The following is a 27,804-nucleotide window of genomic DNA, read 5'->3' on the forward strand; positions in this document are numbered from 1 at the left end:
TACATGTTGCAGTATCTTTTGGGTATATGCCCAGTAGTGGTATGGCTGGGTCCTCCGGTAGAGCTATTGCATATGATATTAAAACACTATTTTGCATTCTGTAGCCTCAGAAGATAACTGTATATTTTTGGAGGATTTGAAATACTTAAATTTTTCTTTCATTTTTTTTTCTAAAGTTCAATGATGTTTATTCCTGTTTTGCCAGGCCTGTGTTACCAAACCAAGTAACTGGGTCTTCCTATTTTAAAGAGGGCAGAAAGAATTTGCTTTTTAATTTACATATCCAGAGGACTCACCATTTCCTGATTGTACATCAGTTTGGCTTATAGGTGTCTAGGAAACTAGACATAGATCCAAGAAAAGAAGGGTGGGTAGATCACCATTCAAAGGAAGTCGATGTTCTAACATGCAGTAAGAGAAAGAGGCAGTGGCTACCTCTCATGTCAGCCATCTTGAAAGAGGCAACTATGATTCCTGTTCCAAAGTTAGGAGAATATAAGGGTCCCTGCTACAGTTCTGGCAGTTTCCTATTGCCTAGAGGCCAGGAGTCATAAAAGGAGGGGAGGAGGGCAGAGACATTTCCAATGAACACATTCAAACAGTGAAAACGTAACAGACCTGGGCAGAGCATGATTGTGACACAATTCCAATTAGTAGCAGATAGAAGATTTATTTATTTATTTTATGTCTATGTGTACACTGTAGTTGCCTTCAGACACACCAGAAGAGGGCTTCAGATCCTATTAGAGATGGTTGTGAGCCACCATGTAGTTGTTGGGAATTGAACTCAGAACCTCTGGAAGAACAGTCACTGCTGTTAACTGCTGAGCCATCTCTCCAGCCCCAGCAGCAGATAGAAAACCACAACTTTTAATGTGGAAACCAATCAGAAAGGCATGATTTAAACAGATCTTGTTTCACTAGGCAGTGGTGGTGCATGCCTCTAATTCCAGCACTTGGGAGGGAGAGGCAGGTGGATCTCTGTGAGTTTAAGGTCAACCTGGTCTACAGAGTGAATTCTGGGACAGCCAGGACTCCACAAAGAACCCCTCTACCCACTGCCCCAAAAAAGAAAGAAAATAAAATCACTAAAAGCATCTTGTTTCATGCTTTCTATGCATTCAGCGGAATGTTCTGATGTCAACAATCTTGAGATGGTTGCCAGTGTGTGTGTGTGTGTGTGTGTGTGTGTGTGTGTGTGTGTGTGTGTGTGTGTTGAAAGAGTTCAGATGCAGACCTATGTTGTGGACAAGTATTCACAAGACAATCAGAAGAGACTGAACACCATGTTGTTAATTAGAAAGTTGGGTTTTCCGAGGTACTTATCAGCGATGTCTAGGTGTTCTATGAGATGCTTGACATTATCTCAAAAGACTCAGGGAAGGAAACATGAAAGAGGAGCTCTGCTTTGGCTTTGATTACTGTCTTGTGTGATTGGTTGAAAAGAGAAATAGTGATCCTGTTATTGTACCCAAGGCTATTTGTTTTTCTGGTTAATACTTTAGCCAAACATTTATATTTATTCCTCAGGGACAATCTCATCTTCATTTTGTTTTTATTTTGGCTCTTATATCTTTCTGTTACTACATTCAAGAAGTTGCCATTCAGTCTCTCTTGAACTTTATTCTTTATCCCTTGTTCTAACAATTTCTTTTTCTTTTTCTTTTTCTTTTTTTTTCTTTTTCTCTGCAGTAAGCTGTGTTCCTTTGACTCAGGGCCATCTGCAACTCAGTCTCACTTCATCTTTGTCAAACATTTTCCAAATTGCATATGAGCTGATTTTAAGTTTTTATCTTTCTACTAGTGATAAGATGGGATCTGCAGGCTCTAGAGCTCCCCCAGAACTCAAGTGTCACTGCCAAAGTAGCAAAACATTCAAGACATTCAGGACAGATTTTGGTTGAGACACACTTGGAAGGGAGGGTTTGGAAATTTGTAATTTGAGGAAATTTAGGGCAAGTGTAAAGATATAAAACTTATCTCTTAGAGCAGTTTCTTAGCATCTTTGAGACAGATATCAGTTCCAGAGAGATATGTGTGCAAGTGCCAAGATAGACTGACAGAAAACGAACACTACTGCGTGTATCTGTAGACTATGGCGTGTAGAGTCTCAGGTACTGTGTGTGAGCTTGGTTTACCGTTTTCACTAGTGTGAGATGGAGTTTGCTTACTGTGAAGTGTACTGAGAAGCAAAGCCAGAGACGGCGGCGCACTAGGACACAGCACCCACGTTGGGAGCTTTTGCAGTCATGCTGCTAAGGTTTTCCCTTTAGAGATTAGCTTGATGTGAAAGTCTGGGCTCCTGGGCAGTTCAATGGGGCTTGTCTAAAGCAAGCGTGAAGAAATGAGACTGTCTCTAGGCAAAGAGCAGAGGGTATGGGAGGGACAGCCTTCGGCAGCATCGGAAGTTCATTGGTAGGGCCAGGTAAACACCGGACTGCACAATCCATCTTTGAAACCGTGCTGGAGAATGTGCTGAGCTACTTGTAAAACAAAGCCAAAACAAAGCCAAAAGCAACCAAACAAGACAAACAGAACACAACAGAAATAACAACAACCACCACCAACAAAAACAATGCCCAAATCAAAGCAGCTTGGGAGATTTTACGTATATCATGTAAGAGATCTAAACATAGTACGTACTTAAGAATTACAAAAGCAAGCCCAGAACTTATATGCATTTGTACTTAAAGTTTATAATCATCAGTGAATTACAACTTTTCTTGAAGAACAAAGTACTATTGTACATTAGTTTTGAATTTGGAAATTCACTCCTGTGTATTCTTTTATTTTAAAAGCTATAATGACTAATCCCAATCCACTGTAAGAATAGAAGACTAAAAACGATTCCACTAAAAGGAAGAATGCCAATTCCTGTTTCTCGAATTATCTGTTCTTGGAGAAGAGGTACTCATTTATGCACTTAATGACAGCCTGTAAATGATTTTACTCCTTCTGATAATATTTCCCACATATGAAAATGCATTGAGTGGCTGACAAGAAAAACACGGTTAGGGAGAATACAAAGGAAATAGGATGTTCTCCAGATGTGAAAAAAGCAGGGGCTCAGGAGAAGACAACTTTAACTAAAGAAAGTGTTTGCCTGTGAATAAGTGTGAGCAAAGTTCTGTGAGGGCTGGAGAGGCACACAGCCATCGTGGGTTAGTTATTCATTCTGCTCTAGGACCTCATGTGGGTGACAAAACCCATGTATGTCCAAGTCCCTGGGTAAAATGGCTAAGTGTTGGCACATGGCTTACGCATCCCCTCCTGCATTCTTCAAACCTTTCCATCTCTCATAATCTCAATACTGGAACAAAGTGTAAATAGCTACGCTAGAGCTATGTAAGGAATGAGAAGCAAAGGTCTGTATATGTCTCGGACATGTATGATTTTGTCATTTTTATTTTCAATCCACAATTAATTGAGTCCCCAAATGTAAAGGGCCAACCATAGTTCAGTAATCTTAGAAAGGGTTTGTGAAGGGCCCAGAATATGGATAGTGTCTTAGAGAGTAGGGAAACTGGGGACCTGGAAGAAATTCATTTTAAGGCTTGGTGACAATGAGTAAAGAGCTGAGAGGAGATGGTAGGATTCTTGAGGGGGACAAGAACTCAGAGGCCATTGATGACAACCAAGCCTGGGAAAGTGAGGTTGTCCCAGAGAATGCAGAGCCCTGTGCAGGATGAAAGATCTAGATTTATCTTTGCAGACACCAGAAAAATCACTGAAGGATTTTGAAAAAGGGTGAGGTGAGGAAATTATGGTTTTAACACTGGTGATCTAAATCCCAGAGTTGAAGGAAGAGATGTGGGGAAGGAACAGTTGTTGTTGAATACAACAGCAAGATTCCAGATAGAGCAACAGAAGGCCAGGCCAGGGCCTCTTGAGTGGGAGGAAGAAGAAGGGTGTGAGAAGGCATCCAGGAGAGAACTTCAGTGTGTATATGTATTATAGACATCATTTACCAAGGATGGAGTAGTGTTTAAGGTCTTTCTAGATTGATTTAGCAGTATTAGCTTATTCAATCCTCTTAATAACCTTATACGAAGGCTCCTATTATTACCATTTTCTTTTATAGGAGAGAGACTGAGCTATCATGGGGTTAACATGCTCAAGGTCTCAGACAGCTCATCAGTGTGCATGCAGGATTTAAACAGCTTTAAATCTCAATTCTGTGCTTCCAGTCTCTCTTAAGCCTCCCTCAAGGGCTTGGAGCCAACTGTAATTAGGGAACAGGAGAAAACTGTCTTACGTTTGGATGTCTGTCATTCAGAAAAAGGAATTTATGGAAAGCATATGTTTGGTTCAAATATTTTTTTTTTATTTTTCCTCCTGAATTTTTATTTACTTTTATTTATTTATTTATTTATTTTTATTTTTTTGGGAGGCAGGGTCTCATTCTGTAGCTCAGGTTGACCTGAGACTGACCATGTGGTCCAGGATGGCCTCAAACTCAAAGTGATTCTCCTGTCTCAGCCTTCAAATGCTGAAGTCACAGTATGATCCAGCATATCTGGCTTGTCTCTTGGTTTTGATTTGCTCTTATGTTCCACTTAAAGGAGGGGTGACATCATCAACGACATCACTCACTAAAGCTATAGACCAAATGTCGGGTAATAGGCTAATGTCCATAGGCAGTAGCTTTAGAAAAATGGTATGAATTAATATTAGTATATCCCCCGTTGAGGCTAATTGATTCTTTCCTCAAAGCAACTTGTTTTGTTTTGAATGAAATCATTAAGCACAAGCCCTGGTGAGCATTTGGAAGTGCATATGAATTTTTATGAGTGCGCCTTGTTTCACCAGCTCTCCTGTCAGTATTTTGAGTGTGTGAAGAACTTTAAACTAGTAAGTGCCCGTTTTCACACTGAAGCTCCAGACAGCTCAGATTCATAAATGTGTTACCACTCTTCTCTCATTAAACCCTTAATTCAGCATTCAGTTAGTGTTGTCTAGCACAGTCCGTGGTACACACACTAAGTATCAGATAAATTTTCCCTGAATCATAATGATTAAGGTGCTCATTCTTCAACATAATTTATGTCATGTCTGTTACTTAAGACACTTTTAAATGCTAGGTTAAACGTCAATTTAAGTCATAGAGTTCTGGAATTGGAACCCTTTGGGAGATTTTCTTGTCTGTTTGTCATTTGCTGTTCAGAGCTGGGTATCAAGCACATTTCTGATATTTGTGTTCTCCTTGAAGTACATGACAAGCAAGAGCTAAAAAGGAAAAGGGGCTATGTTCTTTCTTTCAAACGAGTCCTGTGCTTTCATATTTTTCTGCAACCAATGCCCATTAAAATGAGAACAGATTTATTAAGTAACTAAAATATAATACACAATTTAGGTTGGAGACACCAAAAGGGAAGGAAAGTATACATAGAATTTCCAGTTCTGTGGTTGAATCTCAAAGTCAAATTATTTATTCAAATAAGAACAGGCTCTGCTGGAGGCATCAGAACTTACACTTGCTGCTGCTGAGACTCAAAATTGTCGCAATGTTTGCACACCTGGCATTTGGGAAAACTAGTAATTCTTTACCCACTTCCACTCCCATCTTTGATGCCTGCTCGCTAAGCTCTGCTGGAGGCTTTGAGGGCCAGTGAGGACTGTTCTCCATACTGCCCCAGTACTGGAGGCTCCTTTCTAAAGCTAAAGCTGCCCCCTCCATAACCAAGAGAAAAACGTAGAGAAGACACAGCCTGACATTCTAAATGATACTATTATATTTTGGTTAGATTGACTTTTTTTTTTTTAAATTTTAATTGTATTTAAACATTTTGGAAACTGACATGCTTATACCGTTTTAGATGCAGAGGATTCTTGAAGTCAACAGCTATATAACCACCTATGTTAATTAGCTACCCTCTCATAGTTTGTGAGCTTGTTTTTACAGGTAAATATTACTTTTAGTAAATATACAAACTCTGATACAATAATAACACATATCATTAAAGAACTTTTAGCCTAAATTAAATATAAAAATAATATAAAAATGAGTTTTTTGACTGAGCTTTTTTTCTTTTTCTTTTTGAATCATGACCCCAACAACAGGTAACTATAGAACCCACATCCCACCTTAGGTGTGAATCTAAACACCTAGCATGTTTTCTGCTCATGTGAGAGTTTTGTGAATCAGACTATTAAGATCCTGCTCTGGGGGAATCGTGAGGCAATGTTGAGTCTTTCTGAACTATTCACCTCATTTCTAAAACACAGGAACTAGCTAATTAGATGGATGATCTTTTGCTTCAAGAAAGAAAAAAGAGACAAGAGTCACAAGAGTGTTTCTCTGATTAAACTACAAGATGGAACTCAGTAACTGCCGAGGCATTCTGACTTCAGTTATTCAATTCTCAGTATTACTCTGGAAACACCTTCTGAGAGTGAGCGGTATGTGGGGCAATGCCCAGTTTAGGGTCACTCCCCACACAGCCATGCATCTCATACATCATGAAGGTTCTCTCCAGCCTGCGGCTTCGAGCAGCCACCCAGGGCATGCTGACCTGTCGTCACCTCCCCAGCTGTTCCCCGTCACCTCCCCAGTTGTCCCCTGCTCTCTTCTGCCTTCTGCGGCTTGTAATTCACTGCAGCTCATCTTGAATCTCTCATGAATGGATATTTCTATTTCTTCTCTCAGCTTTCCTTTGTTCGTCCTTTTATTACCTAACGAAATATCTCAAATGTTTCACCTTAAAGAACAGAGTTCTAGGGTTGTCTAAAGAAACATGAATACAAATATCGGTGCCCGTCACAAGGGAGAAGCAGCCAGTGGCTTTACGTCTTTACAGTCCAGTGGAGTGACTACTGGTGCTATTCAGAACTTCTGCAATTTCATGGTTTTTAAACACTTAGGCCTAATCATCTGTTATCACAGGTAGTCAAAATATACACAGAATTTATAATATTGAGCTTCCCTGTTTTCAGTGATAGCATGGAAAAATGTTGCGTGCAACCTATCAGTTACTTTCTGAGAACATGGGGCAGGAATGCTTGAATTTGATTCTGTAGTTTGAATCAAACATTCTCAGTTGGGTGAGCCAAAGAAAGACATTTGAAGCATGGGGCAAGACTTAGAGGCAGGCACCACTTCATACACAGTTTCTTTTTTCTTTTCTTTTTCTTTTTTTCCTCTTTTTTTTTTTTTCTCGACAGGGTTTCTCTGTATAGCCCTTGCTGTCCTGGTACTCACTCTGTAGACCAGGCTGGCCTCGAACTCAGAAATCCACCTGCCTCTAACTCCCAAGTGCTGGGATTAAAGGCGTGCGCCACCACTGCCCCGATACACAGTTTCTTAATAAGGTTGTCAGTAAGGTTGACTGAGGATTATGAGGTAAGTGACATAAGGGAATTCATGCAGTTTGAATTAACTTTGGTGCTTTGGACCACATCTCCCCCACACCACCCCATACACAACGGAAAACAACCCAGGCTCTTACTGCCTAGGTCTAATAGTGGGAATGATGTCTTTGAAGAGCACTTGTGGCTTGCAAAGAAGACACAGGGCAGTGGCCAGAGACAGACTGAGGTCCAGAAGGTGACAACTCAGAAGGCAAAGCCACACATTCCCAGGTTTATCATTTTGGCCCTGTGCTGATGCGTGAGAGGGTTTAGTGCTCACATCAGAAATTGTGAGACTTTTCGTTCCCTGAGAAATGGGGCTGGGGAGGACAGATGAGGCAGACAGACATCCTGGAGGAGACATTTAAATAACCAGTCTCATTGCAGGCCAGGTGAAGCAGATGTGGTGTGAGTTAGGGGATGGCAAGGGGCGAGGAAGGAACCAGTGGGGAGGTGTGAGAGGCTCAGGGCGGTAGCGTTTCCAGGGTCAGACATCTGCCCACATGACATGTAAAGAATGACGTGTACCTTTCCCACAGACACGCTGGCAAGCGCTGAGTGGGGACATTCTATGAAAGGGAGTCATTTGAAATACGAACTTTAGTCACCTCAGTGAGTGACACAAAGCAAGGATGAGCACAGCTGTGGTGCCCAGTTTGCATCCTCTGCCTGGGCGGCTTCTATCACCCCTGCCCTGTGTCATGGCATATGAATGGCTTTCCCATTACCTCATTTCTTCTGACCAAGACCCATTTCCATTGGCTTCCCTCTTGCAGATGCCACACAAACCTCTGGCTGACTGCCTCACCTTTCCTTTCTAAGTGCCGAGATATGCATCGTTTACTAAAGAACATTAGTTTCTTTTCTTACTTTCAGACTCCCCCGTATCCAGAATTACTTTTTAATAATATTCTTTATCAACTATTTGGCAACCTAATGGAAAACAAACAACAAAGCCCTGGGCAATAGGTTATTTAAAAACAAAAACAAAAACAAAAACAAAACAAAACAAAACAGGGGAGGTTTCATTCTCAGCCCATTTCTGTGAGGAAAAGGAGATCATTTTTGGTCTGTCTTTCTGCCTGTCCCATCGCTCACTGCCGATGGTGTGTCAGGATTCCGCTGCACGGGGATGGCCAGGACTTAAAAGGCACAAACACACTCCTGTGCCTTCCTTCTCCAAGAACCCACTGCTTTCCACTCACCAACAGATTTCCCAGTCACCAGTTGTGGCATTTGTAGTTTACGAGCCCCAGGGGTATCTTCGCGCCCCTCCCCATTAGACACATAGGCAAGGTCCAACTGACTGTCCCATCTCAAACAGCACATTCATATGACATGAAAAAGCCCTTGTGACTCATCATCACCACACTTGTGGATGACCTGAGCTTTCTCCATCTCTGTAGGGCTATTATTTATCACTTGCCAAGGAGGAAACTGAGGCAGAGCAGTTGACTAACTTGCAAGGGCTGAAACAGCCTGCATACTGCACACTCAGTTCTGGAAGCATCGTATACATCATACGTTGCATGGTTAAAAACTGGAGGGTATGTTTTCTTTTTTTTAACTTAAAGATATGCAAATAGCAACCTAAGGAAAATACTCTGTTGAAGACTCTCCTAACTCTGGACGGAAGTGTTAGAGAGCAGGATGGACATTCGAGAATCCTATTGCACTCTCTGCCATTGGGGTCTGAAGCTCAGAAGTTTGACCCGGTTAAGTCTGCAGGGCAAGCCTGCATTAAGCTGACCCCTATTCTAAGTTTGTTGATTTCCATTCCAATATTCCTTCTACTTCTATCACGATTAACTTATAGATGCTTTTTTACAACAGAACAAACATTTGGAAGCCAGCCCTGAACACTGTCCTCACAGCTTGCCTCCCTTCCGTGGCCCCAGTACCGGACCGGCAGAGATGAGACCTGTACAGGTTACCTCTGCACCCCACAGTCAAGTTTACCTGGGAAACTGTGGAAAGCATCTTCGTTTTCCAGAATGCCTCTCGGTTTGGTTGCCTGTAGCTCACTTTTGGACTTCCAAACCAGCTTTACCATCCTGATCATCTCTGGCAAGTCCCAGGGTAGCAGCCCCTGCTGGCACCCCGGCCTGCTGTTGAGGGAAGAGGGTAGCACAGCTTCTGGGGCCGTCCACCTTCTGCCTAGTTCTGCAGAGTGGAAGTACCGCTCTAGCACAGGCATTCTGCCCTGTTCCCCAGAAGAGGAGGCAGGGCTGCCGCCGTTGCTGCTGCTGCTGCTGTTGCTGCTGCTGCTGCTGCTGCTGCTGCCACCAGAGGGGAATTTCTTCCCGGGCAGCAACCGGCAAACCCGCGTGAAATCCTCTCCCGCCTTGGAAAGACAAGCCTCTTCCAGCCTGGCACAGCCTCTCTGGCTTTCCCAGCCCCTGCACTAAACACTGGCGACGAGATGAGACCGCTGCACCGCCTAAGGTTCCTCACTGCTGAGAAACCGTCTCTGGACTCCTTCCTTCCTTAGAGATACAGTGCATTTTCCTCTTCTCTCCCAGGCACTGAATTCACAGCACTTAATTAATCCCAGGCTACAGCTGGAACGACAGCAGGAGTGGGGAAAGCCGTTGAGGAGGCTTCAGCCTTCGCCTTCTTCCCTCTTCTTCCTCTTGTTTTGTTTTCTGGGAGCGTTTTCTTTTCCTTTTTCTTTTTGCTGCTTGTCAAGTTTGTCAAGTGGCTTAGCCGTGAAAGACTTCAGGCAAAGACTTGGGGCTCTGCTTTGCATGACTCTCTGAGGGGGCCCCTCATAGACTTGTTATCTATCTGGAAGTGTCAGGTGAGGGGTCAATCTATGGCACAGGACGCCTAGAAGCTTCCCAGAGTCTAGTCCTGCAAATCTGAGGAACTTAAGAAAAAAAAAAAAAAGAAAGAAAGAAAAAACCCAAAAAACAAAAAACCAGGAAGCTGAGCTCTGGGGCTCATTGCAGCTGCTCTCTCTGGAGGGCCTGGGGAAGGGGGCTGTCTTGTCTGTTCACAGTGCCACACAGGATGGGGGTGGCTCAATCCTAAGGACCACAGTTCAAACACTCTCCTTCCAGACCCCACCCACTTTACTGTCAAAGTTCTCTGCAAACTAACCGGGTTTTGGTCCATTAGTCAAATCCCTTTGTAACCTCAGCTGCCCTTCAAGTTGGAAGGAAATAACATTGAATCACATTCCAAAGCTGACTGGAAAGAAGTGGATTAGGGAAGTGTCAAAGTCCTTATGCATATGCACAGGGCGACTGTTTGGCTTGGACACGTGGATCGGGATGGTTAAAAACCCATTTTCAAAGGGCAGTCATCCTTTTAAATGGTGTTGGTAGGGGGTCATAAATGGCCTGAAAAAGAAAGCGTGGATGATTCTTTTCAAAGAGACCACACTGTGGGCTTAATATCTGGGCCACTGACTACTGTGCCCCCACCCTAGAGTAGAGAATTGAGGACAACTGTGGGCCAGGCCTCTTGTTTCCTGAGGTTCAGAGATGAAGGCGCTGACCCTGGAAGTCAGAGCCAACACAGCAACAGAGACGCCCCCTGTCGCTTATGTGAAAGGCCCTGGACATAAACGAATGTGGGGTGCTATTATGCTTGGCGTTTTTTGCCAGCAAATTGGGTTTGTAGGAACAATTTGAACTTGCACATTCACTTAGAAAGGCCCTGTTTTCTTGAAAGACATTGTAACAATCTTGTCTTCCTCCGAGCTCAGTGTCTCTGTGCTGCAAAGGCTTTTGTTTTGCTTGGCTCTTTATTTTTGCTGATGTACAAGCTGTTGCTCCTGCTCTACATTCCTACGGCTGGTTGATCACACGATCCTTTGATGTTTCTTTAGGGGAGCATGGAGGAGATTCGGGGGCAAGGAGAAAGACCATTGCAGGCTGTTTTATTCTCACTGCTCTGCCCCCCTCGCTTATCCTGTTTTTAAAGTTGAAAGCAGTAAAGCTCATTGCAACATTTTTGTTATTATTCTTCTAAAACTATGGTTAATAAGTCTGGTTTTCCATAATGAATTAAGTATTTTTCCCCTCTCTTTTCTTATGGATGTAAAAGTATACTGTGAACTTGCTTTCTTTCCTAGTAGATGAAAAAAGGTCAATACACCCCCTCCATATATATATATATATATATATATATATATATATATGTGTGTGTGTGTGTGTGTGTGTCTATATATATACATACATATATAAATATGACTACTTTTCTGAGAATTTTATTAAAATGTTGCAGCTTTTATATAACAACTACATATTCATACAACCCAATAGGCAAAAATTGGTGATCCACTTTCTCTGAAAGATGTCTTTAACTCCCTCTGTTGAGATAAAAAGATTTATAAAGCAATTGAACGTGTCTGCAGTTTGACAGCTCTTCCATTAGACTCAGGGCATCAAGCATTTCAGGAATCAGAGATTTCTATTTAACAAGCACATCTAGATGGCTGTCGCACTCCGTACCATACTTCCTGAATAATGTCTTAAACTCACTCCTCAGTTGCAAACTTCCCTGACTTAGCAACTGAAGGGTTTCCTAAGTGTTTGACTATTTTTATTTTTGCTCAGTTATTTTGCAAGAGTACTTAGCATCAGGATATCCTGACCCTTGAAACAAAGGGGTTAAGAACAAAGAAAACAAATATATGATATGATATATCTCAGATGCTGATGGATTAAGAACACAGATCTTCCTTGTAGGTTTCTTGAAGATGACTTTTTATAAGGCCAAGAATATACATTTCTACCGCTTCTTCTATACTGTTCCACACATTTCCTTGCAAAAAATCCTAGAGAAGTTACAGAATGTTGGGTTATTGAATATGAGTGAATGAAATGAGTTAAGGCCAAACAACTATCATTTCCAATTTTTATCCCTAAAGGGGACCCACTTCATTTGAAGGTCTATGTGTTGAAAATATTTTCTTAATTTAAGAAATTTCCCCAATATGGGATCATGTTCATCCCAGAGCAGAAGTGCAAGAATACCACAAGAAAGGTTGTTCTCAGGGTATTTCTGGCTCATACAGAGACAGGAAGTACAGGAAATCTTGCGAGAAAGCTTGGCTCAGGCGACATTTGGCTCAAGAGCAGCCCCTGAGACCAGTAGGAACTGATGAGGTGCTTGCTCTTACAGACTGAAAGCTCACAGCCACAGTGTTTCTCTGAAAGGTGGCTTTGTCACATTTTGTAACTAATCTCAGGCTGAGATGTCTCTGGTCTTTCAAATAGTTACCTTAGGAGAGCTGCCTATGGAGTCGTGATTTCCTTCACTCAGTGAACATCATTTACCTTGAGATATAATAGAAGCCAGAAGTCTGGCTCCCCTGGTTTGGGAAAACATATGAGATGTTCTGTACTCATGAGACTCCTGAAGCAAAGCCTCATTTGTTGAAGAATTCTCACAAATGTTGCTATCAGAAATTAATGTGCTACGTATGGACAGGAGGTTTCAACATAGACTAGTTCTGAGCCTGTCTTCCATTCTAGTAAAAGAAAACCAGGATTCTCTCTGTGTGTGAATGGAGTGTGATGTGAACTCTCCAACCAGCCTGTGCCAGCACTGGGAAGACTGGCTCAGTGGGTAAAGCATGAGGATGCATGGCTCCCCATTGCCCAAGAGAAAGCTGACTGTGGAAGCCTACATCTGTAAACTGAGCTTGAGCAGAGGCAGGCAGACCTTGGGGCAACCGATCTAACCAATAAGGTGAGCTCCAGGCTCAATCTCAAAAAAAGCCAAGATAGAAAAGGGATAGAGGAAGACACTTCATATGGACCTCTGACCTCCACATGCAGAGACACACATCTACCTACACACATGCATGCTTTCATCTATACATATGCACTTACACATCTACACACATGCATGCACACATGTACACATATGCACTTACACATCTACACACATGCATGCACACATATACACATATGCACTTATACATCTACACAAATGCATGCACCCATATATACACATGCACACACACATATATACAATGCATATACACATATACACATATGCACTTACACATCTACATAATGCATGCATACATATACACACATGCACACACATCTACACATATACACATGAACTTATATATCTACACACATGTGTACACACACATCTACATACATGTGTGGACACATATACACATGCAGGCAAAGAAAAAATACAGAAGGAAGGAGGAAGGAAGAATCAAAAAGGAGCTTATTTCAAAGGGAATTAAATTTGATTTTACAGACTGCTGAGGGGTGCAGCTTATTTAAGAAAAGAAATTAATAACTCCAATAGTAAATATGTTGGTTTGATCCTTGAATTAAATTGAAGAACTAACTGTTCATGATCTAAGGGTTGTGAGAATATCGTGTATTTATTATATATTATTTATAATTTTAAAAATGGGAACCAACCACTTAAACATAGCTAACATTCTAGAGAGTATCATTTTACTATCTAGACTTAGAAGCATATTTGCTGCCATTTTCTTTTCTACGGAGTCTATTAGCAGATTCGTCATTTTAGTGATGAACTCGCTGAGATGATTTTCTGAAAGAAATTTATTCTCTTATCCATCATTCATTATCTTCTATGTGTGAGGGTCTGTTGTATTTCACACATTTTTCTTTATAAATTCAGCTCAAAAATGAATGTATATGCTTCCTCTGACCCCTAGCCCCAACCTTTTGGCCATTCTGGTTTCACAATCCCAATTCAGATGCAATCCAGAATGAGCGAGGAGGGAAACACAGGTCGTTTAACTTTGTTTAACGCAGCCCAAGCAGAAGAAGCTCAAACAATTTACAGTGTCCTTCAAGAGAATTAGAAATGTAATAACTCTGGCCTTAGCTAATCTCAAGGAACTATGCCAGTAAGTAAGGGAAGGAGCTGGGCTACAGACCAGCCATACAAGGCAGCATCATTTCCATTGTCACATGGGCAGAGGAGAGCAGGTTGAGAGGAGGGACAGGAAGTAGAATGGGTTCAGCTGACAAATTTGGAGCTCGATTTTATAACAGGTGCCTAAGTTCTACTCATGTATCCACTCAGTAGTCAGGCAGCAAAAAGGGGAAGCTATGCTGCCCCTGGGACCCTGCGTCCTGTCTCAGGACCTGGGAGCTGCTGGGCTCTGCTGCTGAGATCCTGGTAGAAGGGGATGGCAGGGTTCTAGCAGAAGACAACCCTCTCTTGACCTTTAGACATCCTAGGTAATGCTAGCTTTACTGTCTATGACACATGTCAGCAGCAAATGCGCCTCCATTCGAGCAAGGGTGCAAGCCAAAGCGCAGGCAGGGTTGCTTTTCTTCCCTGTGTCCTCCCGCTGCTGCTGCTGCAGTGGCTCTGTTCCAGCCAGGACTGGTTCCCGGGCCTGACACCCAGGCCTTCTATGACTCTAGCCTTTTCAGGAATTTTGATTCTGAAAATCCATAAATGGTAGGAGAAGATACTTGGCATAATTTTATATTTAAGTCTCTATTGAAAAAAACCAAGACCAAACCAAAGAGTACAACAATGAACACTGTCAAGTGTCTGCAGGGCTACTTTTCTAAGGGTCACAAAAGCTGGGTTTCGGACCGTGCTCACCATTAAGTTTGACATCAGGTTTAATGTCTTATCTGCAAGTGGGTGAAAGAGCAGTAAACACCTTAGCCATCACAGAGCGAACTTTCAAGAATTTAAACAGCTTAAAACGGAAATGTGCTGTAAAATTTAAGGTTATTATTTTAAAAGTTGAAGATGTTATCCTTGGCTGGGTGTGGAGTTCACATCTGTAATCTTGGCATTTGGGAAGCCGAGGCAGGGGAATTACACATTGAGATCAGTGAGACCCTCTGTCAAGACAACAACAAAAATAACAAAGAAATAAAGCTGACAATTTAAGTTCAAATTTTGACTATATTTTTTAAAGTGATCTATTAAAAAGGTAAAAAGCCTAACTCATTTATCCTCAAAATTGGTCCCTTTGCAAGTTCATCCTTTTCATAAGAATATAGAAGTCCAAAAAATTAAAGACAGAGCAATGGACAGATATTATTGAGGTGTGGCCCATAGGGAAAAAAATTGAAATATGGAAACCTGCATCAAGTGAAAAATGACCACTGTGCTCATTGGCTAGTCAAGGGTAATGTGTATGGACAGAAGTGGGTCAATAGGCGAAGTGTTCTGCCTAGGTACAACACTTATGAATCATATTTGGACTTCCAGCCTGTGTGATTATTGCCATATCTTCTGTGTAGAACCTCTACACAGGGAATTGCTTTTCATCTACAGTGACTAACAGGTGCATTTGATGGTCATGAGTTGTGCCACCTTGTGTCCTATGTCCTTACTGAGCATGTGTCTCCAGGATGCCCACTGTCCCATTTCCTCAGACAAACTTATGAGAACCCCAGGTTACATTTGTCTGGGGTCTTTATTCTTTAAAAAGTTTTAGAATCTCAATTATTCTTGATAGCTTTAACTTTAATCTGTGTTTTTAATGGAAGCATACTGTGCAAAACCACGTATAATGTTTTAGAAGTCCGAAATAGGTTTCTACTGTCTTGCTTTTGTGTAAGTATGATACATGTCTCTTGGATGCTGTGAAGAATTAGGTTGGGTTTAGAAGATCTCAAGGAGAGTGGAATATTATCCTCAAAGAACTTCTGGAAAATGGCGAGGCAAAGGATTTTCCTTTTTACCCACTGAGCCATCTCACCAGCCCCTAGGATTTTCCTTTTTAAATGATAAAAACAAACAAGGCCACTAGTAATATGTGGAAAAAATTTTGGTACAAACAACACAACAAAAGAAAAAGAAAAAAAAAAAAGGACAAAGATTTCTAACAGGACCCATCTCTGCCCTTGATGTTCATTTGTGTGTGTAGAGTTCAAAGTCAGCTTGGGAGAAGGAAGTTTCAACTAGTTCATTTGTGAAGAGTACAGTCCTGCTTCCCAGGACTCCTTCTTACTTTTATCTGTTAGCTCTCTTAGTTATGATCTACAAGTGATTTCTATACCAGAAGGGGGTCTCTGGTAGCATTCTGGAGCAATACTTCTCAAATGTTAATATGTGTATGGATAACCAAACAATCCTTCAACATGCAGATTCTTTGTGTTCAAGAATTTGTATGAGTGTATACCCCTGTGTGTATGCACATATATGTGTGTGGGAGTGTTTGGGGGATGGATATGTGCATGTGTGTGCACGTGTGCATCTGGGCATGCATGGAGGCTAGATGAGGATTTCCAATGTTTTGCTTCACCACTCTCTGCTCTTACTGAATCTACATCAAGGCTGTAATCTAGCAAGCCTACAGTATCTTATTTCTGCCTCCTTTCATACTGAGATTACATGAGTGGACATGGCCATACATAGTTGTATATGTGAGCTCTGGAGACCAAATGCGGGTCTTCATGCTTCTGTAGCAAGTGCTCTTACCCACCATCCGTGTCCAGTCCTAATATGCAGATTCTCATTTGGAAAGGTCCATGTAAGGATAAGAAACCAAACTTTACATCTTCAAAACTTTTCTTGACTATGACAAGGGTGTTGGTGCGTTACCATATTCTGAGTAAAAGGCTAGGGGCTACCATGTGACAGTATTCTGTCTGCCTGATTAGGATTTTTCAAGTCATGCTGACTTGACTCTTAAGGGAAACAAGCAACTGGAAACAGTGAACACAAGAGCCAGGGCCCTATCCAGAGACGTCCACGGCATCCAGAGACGTCCATGGCATCAAACCATAGCTTGGCTTCTCAGTTTTATTTCACTCTTTAGTGGTGATGGTTGCCATTACAGCAGAGCTTTAAGGAAAAGATTGGCTGTTAAGTCTAAACCACTGCATCCACGATGGTCTTTAACTTAAGACCAACCAAACACTGTTTTCTTTCTTTTCTCTTTTAAAGTCACTTCTCATCAAATGTGCAGCAAAACTTAGGTCAGTTTTCCAATTCCTCTTTTGCTTAAGTGTTTTCTTCCACTCCTTTGCACTTTTCAGCATGGTTAGAGAGCCCACCTCACTTTTGCCATGGTTAGCACATAGCAAGGTTCTGAGCCTTTGAGCTCCATCCTTGGTCATACAAACCCGGTCCTTTCATGGGAGTTACTAAAGATTTACCCAAAGTGGTCTTTGGATGAAGCCTTATAATCTTCCCCAGTGTAACATCCTGAGCATGAATGGGTGGTGACCATATGATTCCACAGAGAAATAAAGATGGAAAGAGAAACAGAGAGGGAAAACAGGCATTCGTGGCACCAGAGCCAGTGGCCGATGGTGCTGCTGACTCAGGCAGTGGTCTGACTGCTGCTTCTCATTCTGCCTCGAGAAAACACGACGCAAAGCACAAAAGATAAGTAAAACAAACTCGACTGCAGGCTGCACTTCTTAACAGGTATGGGCTGGAATTCCTGCAGCCCCAGCTGTAGTATTTATGAGCATGCAGTGCCAGGAGCCAGAGGCATGTGAAATCAGCTGGAAGACAAGCATAATCAAGAACAGGAGGCTTTGAATACTGCCACATTTATATGATTAAAAATTTGTATAGTTAACTAAACAAGAACGCTTAGGATAAATGAAAGCATCTGTCAGAAATCTCAAACACAGCTTGGCTGGATTATTTTCCATTGTCTTTCTTTTTTCTTCTCCCTAAGCCTGAATGCTTTGCTCTGGTAACAAACACCTATATTTCCTGTCACCCAGGAAGAAGAGAGACTACAAACAAGGGAGAGAAAGCTGAGGGATATTAGAACCCCGGTAAATGCACATCATGTTTGCTATTTCACGTGGTTCTGGCTGTTGTTGTCAGCTGAAAACCGAAGGTGAAAATAAAGGGGGTCTAGTATGTGTGATGAAGAGAAGGGATCTTACCAGGTCTTTTGTTTGTCTAGTATGTGGTATTGCTACAAAAATAACATCACCACACTTACCGAGCGAGCCCCACACTTTATGGCAAAAGATTGTCTATGTCATTCTTGCTAATTCCCCACCCCCACCTCCCTTTCAAACTTTAGTGATATTTCATTCCTCGATGTAAAATGACTGGGATCTTTTGGTCTCTAGTATATGGTGCTAACTGATCCTGGTCTATTTTATTATTTCAACTTCTAGATCTAAGAGCTCTTTGTCCTGTTATCCTTTCAACATCCTTTCTACATCCTCTAAAGCTTCATATTCAGTTTTCTGACCTTTGAGCTTGCCATTAGCATGGCCTTTGATGTGTATATGTTTGTAGACCTGTTGTTTTTATGTTTCATGTCTCAACAAGAGTACCAGGGCTCAACTTCAGGACCGTAAGTCTAAGCTTTCATTCGATTTCATTTCCTTTTTATTTATTTTGAGACAGGATGTTGCTATGTTGTTCTGGTGACCTCTGTACTTGTGCCTCAGTCTGAGAGAGAGTGGAGGTTTCAGATGTGATTGTAATCCATGATGGTAAGCCTATCATCAATGCCTTATCTGCTCCACCTTCCCTAGTTTCAAACTCCAAGGGGGCAACTGATTGAACTACTGCTACACTGTACAGTTTGACTCTTGGGATAGCTATTAAAAGGTTTCCATTGAGTTTTGTTTACTTTTACTAGTGAATGTATTGTACATTGGATACACCTTATAATCATGCCGTCTTCAAATTGTGATATAAACAAATGTGATGGCAACTATTCATATTATTTTGATATGAAGAGAATCATTCCTTACAAAACTGTCCAAATCCCTTTGTGGGAGATTTAATGATTTCAAAAATAGCCTCCTATCATCTGGTCTTACAGACTCAGTCAAACTTTCATCAAATATATGAAATTTCTATGGAAACTGTGTTGTGGCATTCTGATATTGGTTATGAAAGATAGAAAGATGGACTCTCAGGATGCCTACATCCTAATTTCCACATACACTGATATGTTCGTTATATGGTAGAGGGGAGGTCAAGGCAGAAGCCTGCACTGTAACAGAGTCCTGGGCCATCCTGAACTCTGGACAGGCCCTGTATAGTGATGGGAACTTTCTATGCAAACAGCAATGGTGGAAAGAATCAGAGAGATGTACTGTGAAAACTATTCCACAGTCAGTGTGGGCTTGCTGGTGGAAAGTGCCTATGGTCAAGGTTGCAGGCTGCCCCTAAAAGATGGAAAAGACCAGAAAATGGATTCACCATCAGAGTCCCCAGAATGGTACTCAGACGTGTAGAGGACTTGGTTTTTAGATTTCAGATCACTAGAGCAATGAGAAAATAAATCTGAATTTTTTTTTTCTTTTTTCAAGACAGGGTTTCTCTGTATAGCCCTGGCTGTCCTGGAACTCACTCTGTAGACCAGGTTGGCCTTGAACTCAGAAATCCACCTGCCTCTGCCTCCCAAGTGCTGGGATTAAAGGTGAGCACCACCACTGCCAGGCTAAAGATTTATTTATTTATTTATTTGTTTGTTTGTTTTTTTGAGACAGGGTTTCTCTGTGTAGTCCTGGCTGTCCTGGAACTCACTCTGCAGACCAGGCTGGCCTCAAACTCAGAAATCCGCCTGCCTCTGCCTCCCAAGTGCTGGGATTAAAGGTATGTGCCACCACTGCCCAAATCTGAAATATTTTCAGCCGATAAGTTGTGATTTGTTCTAATGGCAATAAGAGATTAATATGCTATTACTCCCACTGTGTTCATTGTTAGGAAAGACTTGGCCATGTGTCCAATTCAGAAAAAACTAGTATTTTCCTTATGAAATCTCAGAATTAACTCCTGTCTATTTAAACCAAGAGGGACACCCGATTAATTTCATTTAACCGTAAACATAACTTCCTTTGCCTTTGGGGCCCTGTTCTAAATTTCACATTAGTCCAGACTCAGTCAGTTCCTCAACATGCGTGCTTATTGCATCTGCTTCATGGTACAGTGTTCCGCATATAAAGATGCTCTTCCTGCCATTCTCTTTAAGGAGATGGTCTCTTGTAGTCTAGGGAGGGCTATATAGTCAAGGATGACTTTGAACTTCTAGCTTTCCTACCATGTGTCACGAGTGCGAGGACTAAGGCATATGCCATCAGGTCTGGATTTTGTGGTATGGAGGATTAAACAAAGGGACTTTTTTCATGATAGGCATGCATTCTACTAATGAACTTACATCCCAGCCCTAGTTCCTAAACTTATTTTTTAAAATGAATTTAGCAGAGAGAAGGAACTACAGTACTACCATACAAATGTGTCATAATTAGTTTTATTGATAATGATGATTATAACCAGCTTTTTCATTATAATTTTATCCTAAACTTCACAACTAAAAAAAAATCTTTGAAAATTTTGAAATTAAAAAGTGATTATACATATAGGAATGCAGATTTGGACAATTCTATATTTAATTTTTTATTTAGGAAGGTTTTAAAGCTGAACTTCAGTGATTTTTAAAACTTGGAGATCATTCTTTTTGCATTTGTTAAGTGAGTTGATACTGTGTTCCTAGCAAACTAGCAGCTTAGGAGTGCTCTCATTCACACAGAGCAAAGAGAAAGGAGTCATGGGATGCCCTAGTTTTAAGGGAATTTAGAAATACAGAATTACTTCCATGTGATCATGCAATGAGCAGTCTTGGGTTGTTGCACCAAAACACCACAGGCTGGAGGGCTTAAAGAGCAGAAATTGATTTTTCGCATTTTAGCAGCTTCTGAGTTCAACATCAGTTTCTAGAAGAGCCTGGCTCTGGCTAGGGTACTCTCTGGCATGCAGGTAGATGCCTTTCTCATGTGTTCTTATGCAACAGAGAAAAAGAGACAGCAAGCATTTTGATTCCTTGAAGAAACCATCTCATTACTGAAGGGAGGTCAGGTAGTTATCTAATGTTTTTAAAATGTCTGAGTGAACCATGTATAATATGTTTCTCTCTGCTTATGTTGAGAAGGAAAACGTTGACTTTTTTATTATTGTCTTTCTTATTTTGAGACAGAGTCTTGCTATGTACTACTTTCTCTCAGAATCTTCCTGTCTTAACTTCCCACTGACACATTAGCACTTGTTTTTGTGTCTTGGAACAGGGTTTTGGCCCCATCTTGCTTGAGACTTGCCATTTAGCCAAGAATGATGGTCTTGTATCTGATCTTCTCACCTCCATCCTCCAGGCACCAGAATTACAGACATGAGGCACCTTGTCTAGTTTACTTCGGTACTTTCCTTTTAAAGTTACAAGTGTGTGTGTGTGTTTGTGTGTGTGTGTGTCCGTGGGCTGACATGGAGGTCAGAGAACAACTTGCTGGAGTTGGTTCTTTCCTTTATTCTCATGGGACTTGGGCATCACACTGAGATTGTCAGGCTCAGTGGCAAGTGCCTTTGACCACTGAGTCATCTCGGTGACCTTATTCTTATGACAGTATATGTGACACTGATCCTGTCACTGATTGCCCTGGTTGTGTCCTGGAACTATGAGATTGCTGACAGATCTTCAGGGTAGCTTTTTTTTTTTTTTAAATACCATATAAATAATCTGCAGCACAGTGCCGGCCTTTCTGACTCCCATTCTTTGGTCTGAAGAATAAGAGAATAATGATGAGGAATTGGTGAACAGAGCTTACAGCTCTGTGGAGATACTGAACAGATATCTTATTCTTGGAGCCAATGACTAAAGCTGCAAACCATTTCCCAGTGCCAGCTGTGTCTGTTTGCTAACCAGCTTGACCAGGAATGGAAGGAAAAGAGCCTTAAGTGTTTCCAAGTGTTAAGGAAATGCCTTGGGCCATTCTTTGCATGGACCACAGTCCATGGTCATTCAGAGCTGACTGCCAGCTGATGGTGGTCCTGTAGAAGTGTGTGCATAAAAGCAGCCTGGGCACAGTGGGTCAGGTATCTGCTTCCTGACTGTTAGTTTTTGGCTTTACTTTTTACATGATGTGGCTAGTCACTTCTTTAACACATGAGCTTGTCAAATATAAACCTATAAATTCCCCATCACTTCTGTCTGGCACCTTCTTTCCAAAGGTGTTACAGAATGTTCAAGTACATTTGATCTTTATGTTCTTACATTTGAGGAGAGCAGGTACTTGAGCCTCTGAGATAAGCCACGGAGCAGCCCCCAGAGTGGTCTAGATTACAATGTACTCTGAATTAGTGCTGTTGTGTTTGTGGTAGAAGTACGGAGAGAGTTCTGTGTGAGACAGCCACAGCATTTTTGAGAAACCTCAGAAGGGATACTTGGTGTTGCAAAATCAAGTACTCCCTTTGACCTCAGCCATAGTTTGGTTTTCTTGAAATTATTGAAGGGTTAGAACTTTCCCCCATTAACATGGTCGGTAAAGTCACGTTTTCCCGGAAGAGTTCAAACGTGGGAAATAAGAGGTTGCTTACAGAATCAGCTCGAGGCTTCCACTGGAATCTAGCCTGTTGCTGCACCTTTCTTATTTCTAACCTGTTGGTCAAATACCCCACTTCTGTGTACCTTTTCAAGTTGGTGTTTCTTGGGGGCTTTTTCTATACATCCTTTGAAGACTGTTTCCAGCAACAAAACCAAGCATAATGCAGTAATACTGGGGCAGTGGATAAACTCGGTTCTTAGGGTAATTAAGAATATTAAATGAAGGTGTGCATGGAAAGTATATGTATGGTATAAAGCCAAGCACAGAGCAGGCCTTCAATAATTTTATCATCTCTTCCAGATCAGTGCTCTCTCCTCTATAAGCTAGCACCAATGCTTCAGCCTCCGCACCGGCAGGTATGAGACTATCATGGTGTGAGGGGAGAAAGAAGCGGGGAGGGGGGGTGGGGGGGGGACAAATGCAAAGGGAAACAGACAAAGGATGTGGATTTGCTGTGGTACAGCATAAAAGTTGGAATAAAAGGAAGATAAAAGAGGAAAGAGAGAAAAGAGGCACAGGGCTGGAATGTAGCTCTTTGACAGAGCCCTTGCCCTGGGTTTAATCCCTAGTACCACCTAAACCAGGATGGTGGTGCACACCCATGCTCCTAGAATTTGTCAAGTAGAGGCAGAAGGATAAGGAACTCAATGTCATTCTTGGTTACATAGTGAGCCCAAGACCATGCTGGTTTCTGAAAAAAAAAAAGTGCAAAATTTCACTAGTCATGACTCTTTGTAGTGTGTGTGTGTGTGTGTGAGTGCATGTGATATGTGTGTGTATGGTGATGTGAAAGTCAGAAAACAACACCAGGTATTCTTCAGGTACTTCCCACCTTTTGATTTTTGAGACAGTCCCTCACTGGCCTGGAACTCTGTAAATAGGCTATGCTAGTTGACCAGACAGCTCCAGGGATTTGCCTGCGTGTCCTGCTCAGCTCTGGGATTACAGGTGAGTACAACCATATCCATTTTAAAAAACAGCTTCTAGGACAGAGCTCAGGTCTGGTGCTTTACTGACTGATTCCCCTCAGTTCCACTGTCTTAACTGGACATGAACTTAAAGATTCTCTGAGACTTTGATAGCTTCAGGCCCTCTTCCTCATGATTGGTCAACTGCCAACTCTTTCCCTCATGGTCTAATTTTTAACACATGTTTCTGATCATATGGGTCTTTCCCCAGATCCAGTTCTATAAACCAAGAGCTAAAATGTTATTTTTAAATTTTTTGCTGGATTCTAAATAGTCATGGACAGTGAAAGCAGAGCTAACTTCTCCCTGAATCTATTGGAGTGCAATTATTCCAGAAGGACAATTGGTTAAAAATGTACAATATCCCAGCTCTCCACAAAGTATGCGTCACTAAATTATCTAGGACTGTTATGAGCCAGCCCCTTAAGGCTACTCCTGAAGCACTCTGGGAAATTCTCATTTTCAGGCCCCAAAACATCATTGAAAGCATTAAAGTAACAATTTCATAAATGAATTTTTGTAACCTGAACAAAAAAGTAAAACAAAATTTAAATTCTGTTTCTCTCTCCCTTTTTCTTTCCCGTCCTCTTCCTTCTCCTCTTCCTCTTCCTCCTCCTCTTCTTTGTCCTCCTCCTCCCTTTTTGCTTTGGGATAGTTCCTATAATAAGAGAACTCAGAAGTCTCTTAATGGTTTGGCTGATTTGGATATGAAAAAAGATTGGAGAAACCTTTAGTGTTGAAAGAGAACAAGGGGTAGACTTTCCTCCCTTGTTAGCGAGCAGGATGGAGAAGGAAGACACTGCTCAGGAACAGAGGATGGCTACACTGTGGCACCACTCTGAACTATCTATCTCCAACTGCTCTATTCAAGAGTGGGAGCGAGCATTGCTAAAGTGTGTGTGTGTGTGTGTGTGTGTGTGTGTGTGTGTGTGTGTGTGTGTGGTTGACTGGTGACATATTTGAGATCACAGTTACATCAAAGACTTAGAGAGGATGGTCTTAAGCCACTGACTTCTCTTTAGGGTTCTTCTCAGCTCAGAGGGACAAGATTCAAGTTTGGGGTTATAAGCTTGTCAGTCTTGATGCTCTGATGGCCATCAGCTGGAGCCAGTTATTGTCTAGCTGTGGAGGATACCTGTTTGATTAATGATTAGTGGCCTCAATGGGCATCTAAAATACAACTCTTAATTTGGGAAGCAGGAAGGGTCTCACTGTGGCCTGAGGGAATCTTAGCAAGGTCCAGTACTAACAAACAGCTAATTAGAAACAAACTCAAGCCAAGCAAGTGGTTTCAGAGTCCTTGGGAGAGGAGCATAAATGAGGGGGGGAGATCCTACCATCAGAACTACGTTTCTTTGAAAACTGAAGTCAAGCAGAAACAGGTGCTTGGTGATCAAAAGAGAGGGTAGCATGAGATGATGTCCCAGCAGACAATACTGGACTCTGTAGATCATAGACTGACTTCTGGTGTCATTCCAAGTATGACTGTGATGATGGTCTATTAGATTTCCTCAGTGGTTTCAGGAGAAGAATGGAGAGAGCTTGCATAGGACCATCCTGGTTGCTCTGGTGAGACTGGATTATGCAGGAGCCAAGGAAGAAGCAGAAACTAACCAAGGGACTGTTAAAGTTCAAAGCAGAAAAAAAAAAGATGGCTTAGCTCTCAGGCAGCAGTGACAAGATTGGTGGAAAATAAACAGTTTGGGAAAAAATTCTGGAAAAAGGTTTCCTAGATCTTCCTGATGGATGGCCCGTGAAAACAAAGGAATCTATTTAGACCTACTTACACATTTTGGCTGCATGTTTTAAGTTTGGGATGACTTTCAGATATCTAAGTGTGTGTCAAGTAAGTCTGAGTAAGGAATACAAAACAAAAGCGAGTCCTTAGACTCATTAGGGAATGATTGTACAATATGGTGCTTAAAAAGAAACAAAACATTTTGCTAACTCAGTCCAATCACCCAGCCCAAATGAACCCTAGAGAAGTATAAGTATGTACTGTAAATGCTAAGGATAGAGATTGGAAAGACAAAGCCTGTGTTGGTTGTTATTGTTGTTGTTTTTTTGTTTTTGTCAACTTGACAGAGTTAGGATCATTGGGAAGAAAGACCATCAGCTGAGAAAATGCCTCCATCAGATTCGCCTTTAGGCAAGTCTGAGGGGCATTTTCTTGTCAAATGACTGATGTGGGAGGGCCCAGCATGCTGTGGACAGCAACACCCTTGGCAAGATAGTCCTGGAGGGATTGCCAAAGCTAGCCAATTGTGAGCTGGAGAGCACACAGGAAATAAGTTTCTTCTCTGGTCCTGTTTCAGTCCCTGCCTTGACTTTGCTGAGTGATAGCCCCTACTCAGAACTGTAAGCCAAATCAAACTTTTCCTTACACTCATTGTTCTGGTTACGATGTTCATCAGAACAACAGAGAAGCAAATAACAACAAACCCTTTCTACTCAGAGAAATATTCATGGAGGGAGGGGCAGATCATACTGCCATTGCTAGAGTGCATTGATATACAGATTAAGAAATATAAGAAATTATACTGTGAGTTGTCAGTGACATCAGAGATGAGAAGTGACCTTAAAGACAGTCATTTGGTAGACCTGATTCTCTTGCCCTTAATATGGTGCTTACTGGAGGCCATCTGAGGAAGTTGTGGATGGTGAAAGAATGGACAAAACCCATAATGTAAAGACTATGATCTTGGACAAGGCGACAGCTATCCCAGGACGTGGCCGCCTTCTCTGTGAGGAGAGAGGCTCTAATTTCACCAGCAGTCTTTCTCTTCTGAGAGATAGTATGGCAAGAGATCAAGGCCCATAAGAATAATTTTCAATACATCCAAGGGCTACTTAGTATTATGAATTCTTCAATATATGAAGTAGCTTAAATGCACATATAAACACTTAAAATAATAAATATATACATACCCAACAGGCTAGTGGAAAGAAGAATTTAAAAACTCTGGGTTCAAAATAAGATCCTTTGATAAGATTAGTACATCACTACAAATGTTAAGCTTTTATTTTTACTTCAATTTTACCAGCTCAGCTGAAAATCAGAACCGAATCTTAAGTAGGATTCTCAAGAGCACTGGTTCTCAATGTTCCTAAGGCTGTGACCCTTCAATACAGTTCCTCATGTTGTAGTGACCTCCTGACCAAAAAGGTATTTTATTGCTACTCCAAAATTGTAATTTCACTACTGTTATGAATCTTAATGTAAATATCTGATATGCAGGATATCTGATGTGTGACCCCTCTGGGGTCTGACTCACAGGTTGAGAACCACTGGTCTAGAGTTTCCTTCTTGATCCCACTGACTAAACATCAGTTTAAACAGAGACCTGTGCACAAAACTTCCTCATCAGAGCTGTGGGAAAGGGGTGAGAGAGTACAGCACATGGTTCTAGCAGAGGAAAGATGCATTGATGTTATATCCTTTTGATGAAGTAATAGAGTTATGCCTCACTAGTCAAGAGCTCTAACTAATCATGGCTAAAAATGGAGAACAACACTCAAAATGATTATTGGCAAATTAATGAAGTTCACAGACAAGAGATTTCATAATACACATGGAAGAGATGTTGAAAAGTGTATTGGTGACATGTGAATATTTAGAAGGTCAAAATCAGCCTTAATAAATATAATTCAACCACAGGTGGCTTTCCGTTTGTCTTTTTACTTTTAGCTCTGCTAACAAGTCTACTTCTTTGCTACTTAGTTTCATACTTGTGAGTTGACCAAAACATTCATTTCCAGGTAATTAGTGCCTTACATGAAGCAGTGAAACCTTTCTGAGGTGCCCACTGAAGAAAATTGGCTAAATGTTCCTGCCTCTATCAATTCTACTTAGGCTATTTTTACACAGAGAATCATGTGTTAATCTCAAATGTAGGTAAAGCTTTGAATTTCTGTAATGTTTACATATTGTAAAGAATGCACTTTTTAATATGCATGCAAACTGTGAATTTCATAAAAACAGATATTACTTTTTTTTTTCTAAAAGTAGAGAGTACCTGGGTGGTGTCTATGACGTATCTTCTGGCTTAAGGGTGGAAGGGAAACCCAGGTGTAGGAATGAATTACAATTGAATGCCACAAAACAAACAAACAAACAAACAAACAAAACCAGTGAGTTCATAGGCTAAACCCAGATTTAGATAATCAATAAAGCAGAGCTACCCAAATATCTC

The 27,804-nt window shown here is 41.4% G+C and overlaps 1 protein-coding gene across 5 annotated transcripts in view; it reads right to left on the reverse strand.

The window, feature by feature from the left end:
• Positions 1–27,804, reverse strand: part of Pde7b (phosphodiesterase 7B) — a 353,839-nt gene that overhangs the window by 170,914 nt on the left and 155,121 nt on the right. The window contains exon 1 of one of the 5 annotated variants that reach the window (XM_031380549.1): positions 9,307–10,294. The exons of 3 other annotated variants lie outside the window; for them this stretch is intronic. In XM_031380549.1, the coding sequence (XP_031236409.1) occupies positions 9,307–9,544 (238 nt within the window). In that variant the 5' untranslated portion in view covers positions 9,545–10,294. Of the gene's footprint in view, positions 1–9,306; positions 10,298–27,804 lie in introns of those variants that run through there. One more of the 5 variants, XM_031380553.1, reaches the window with a different exon arrangement.

This window comes from Mastomys coucha, unplaced genomic scaffold, assembly GCF_008632895.1.
Source record: "Mastomys coucha isolate ucsf_1 unplaced genomic scaffold, UCSF_Mcou_1 pScaffold2, whole genome shotgun sequence".
Lineage (NCBI taxonomy): Eukaryota > Metazoa > Chordata > Mammalia > Rodentia > Muridae > Mastomys > Mastomys coucha.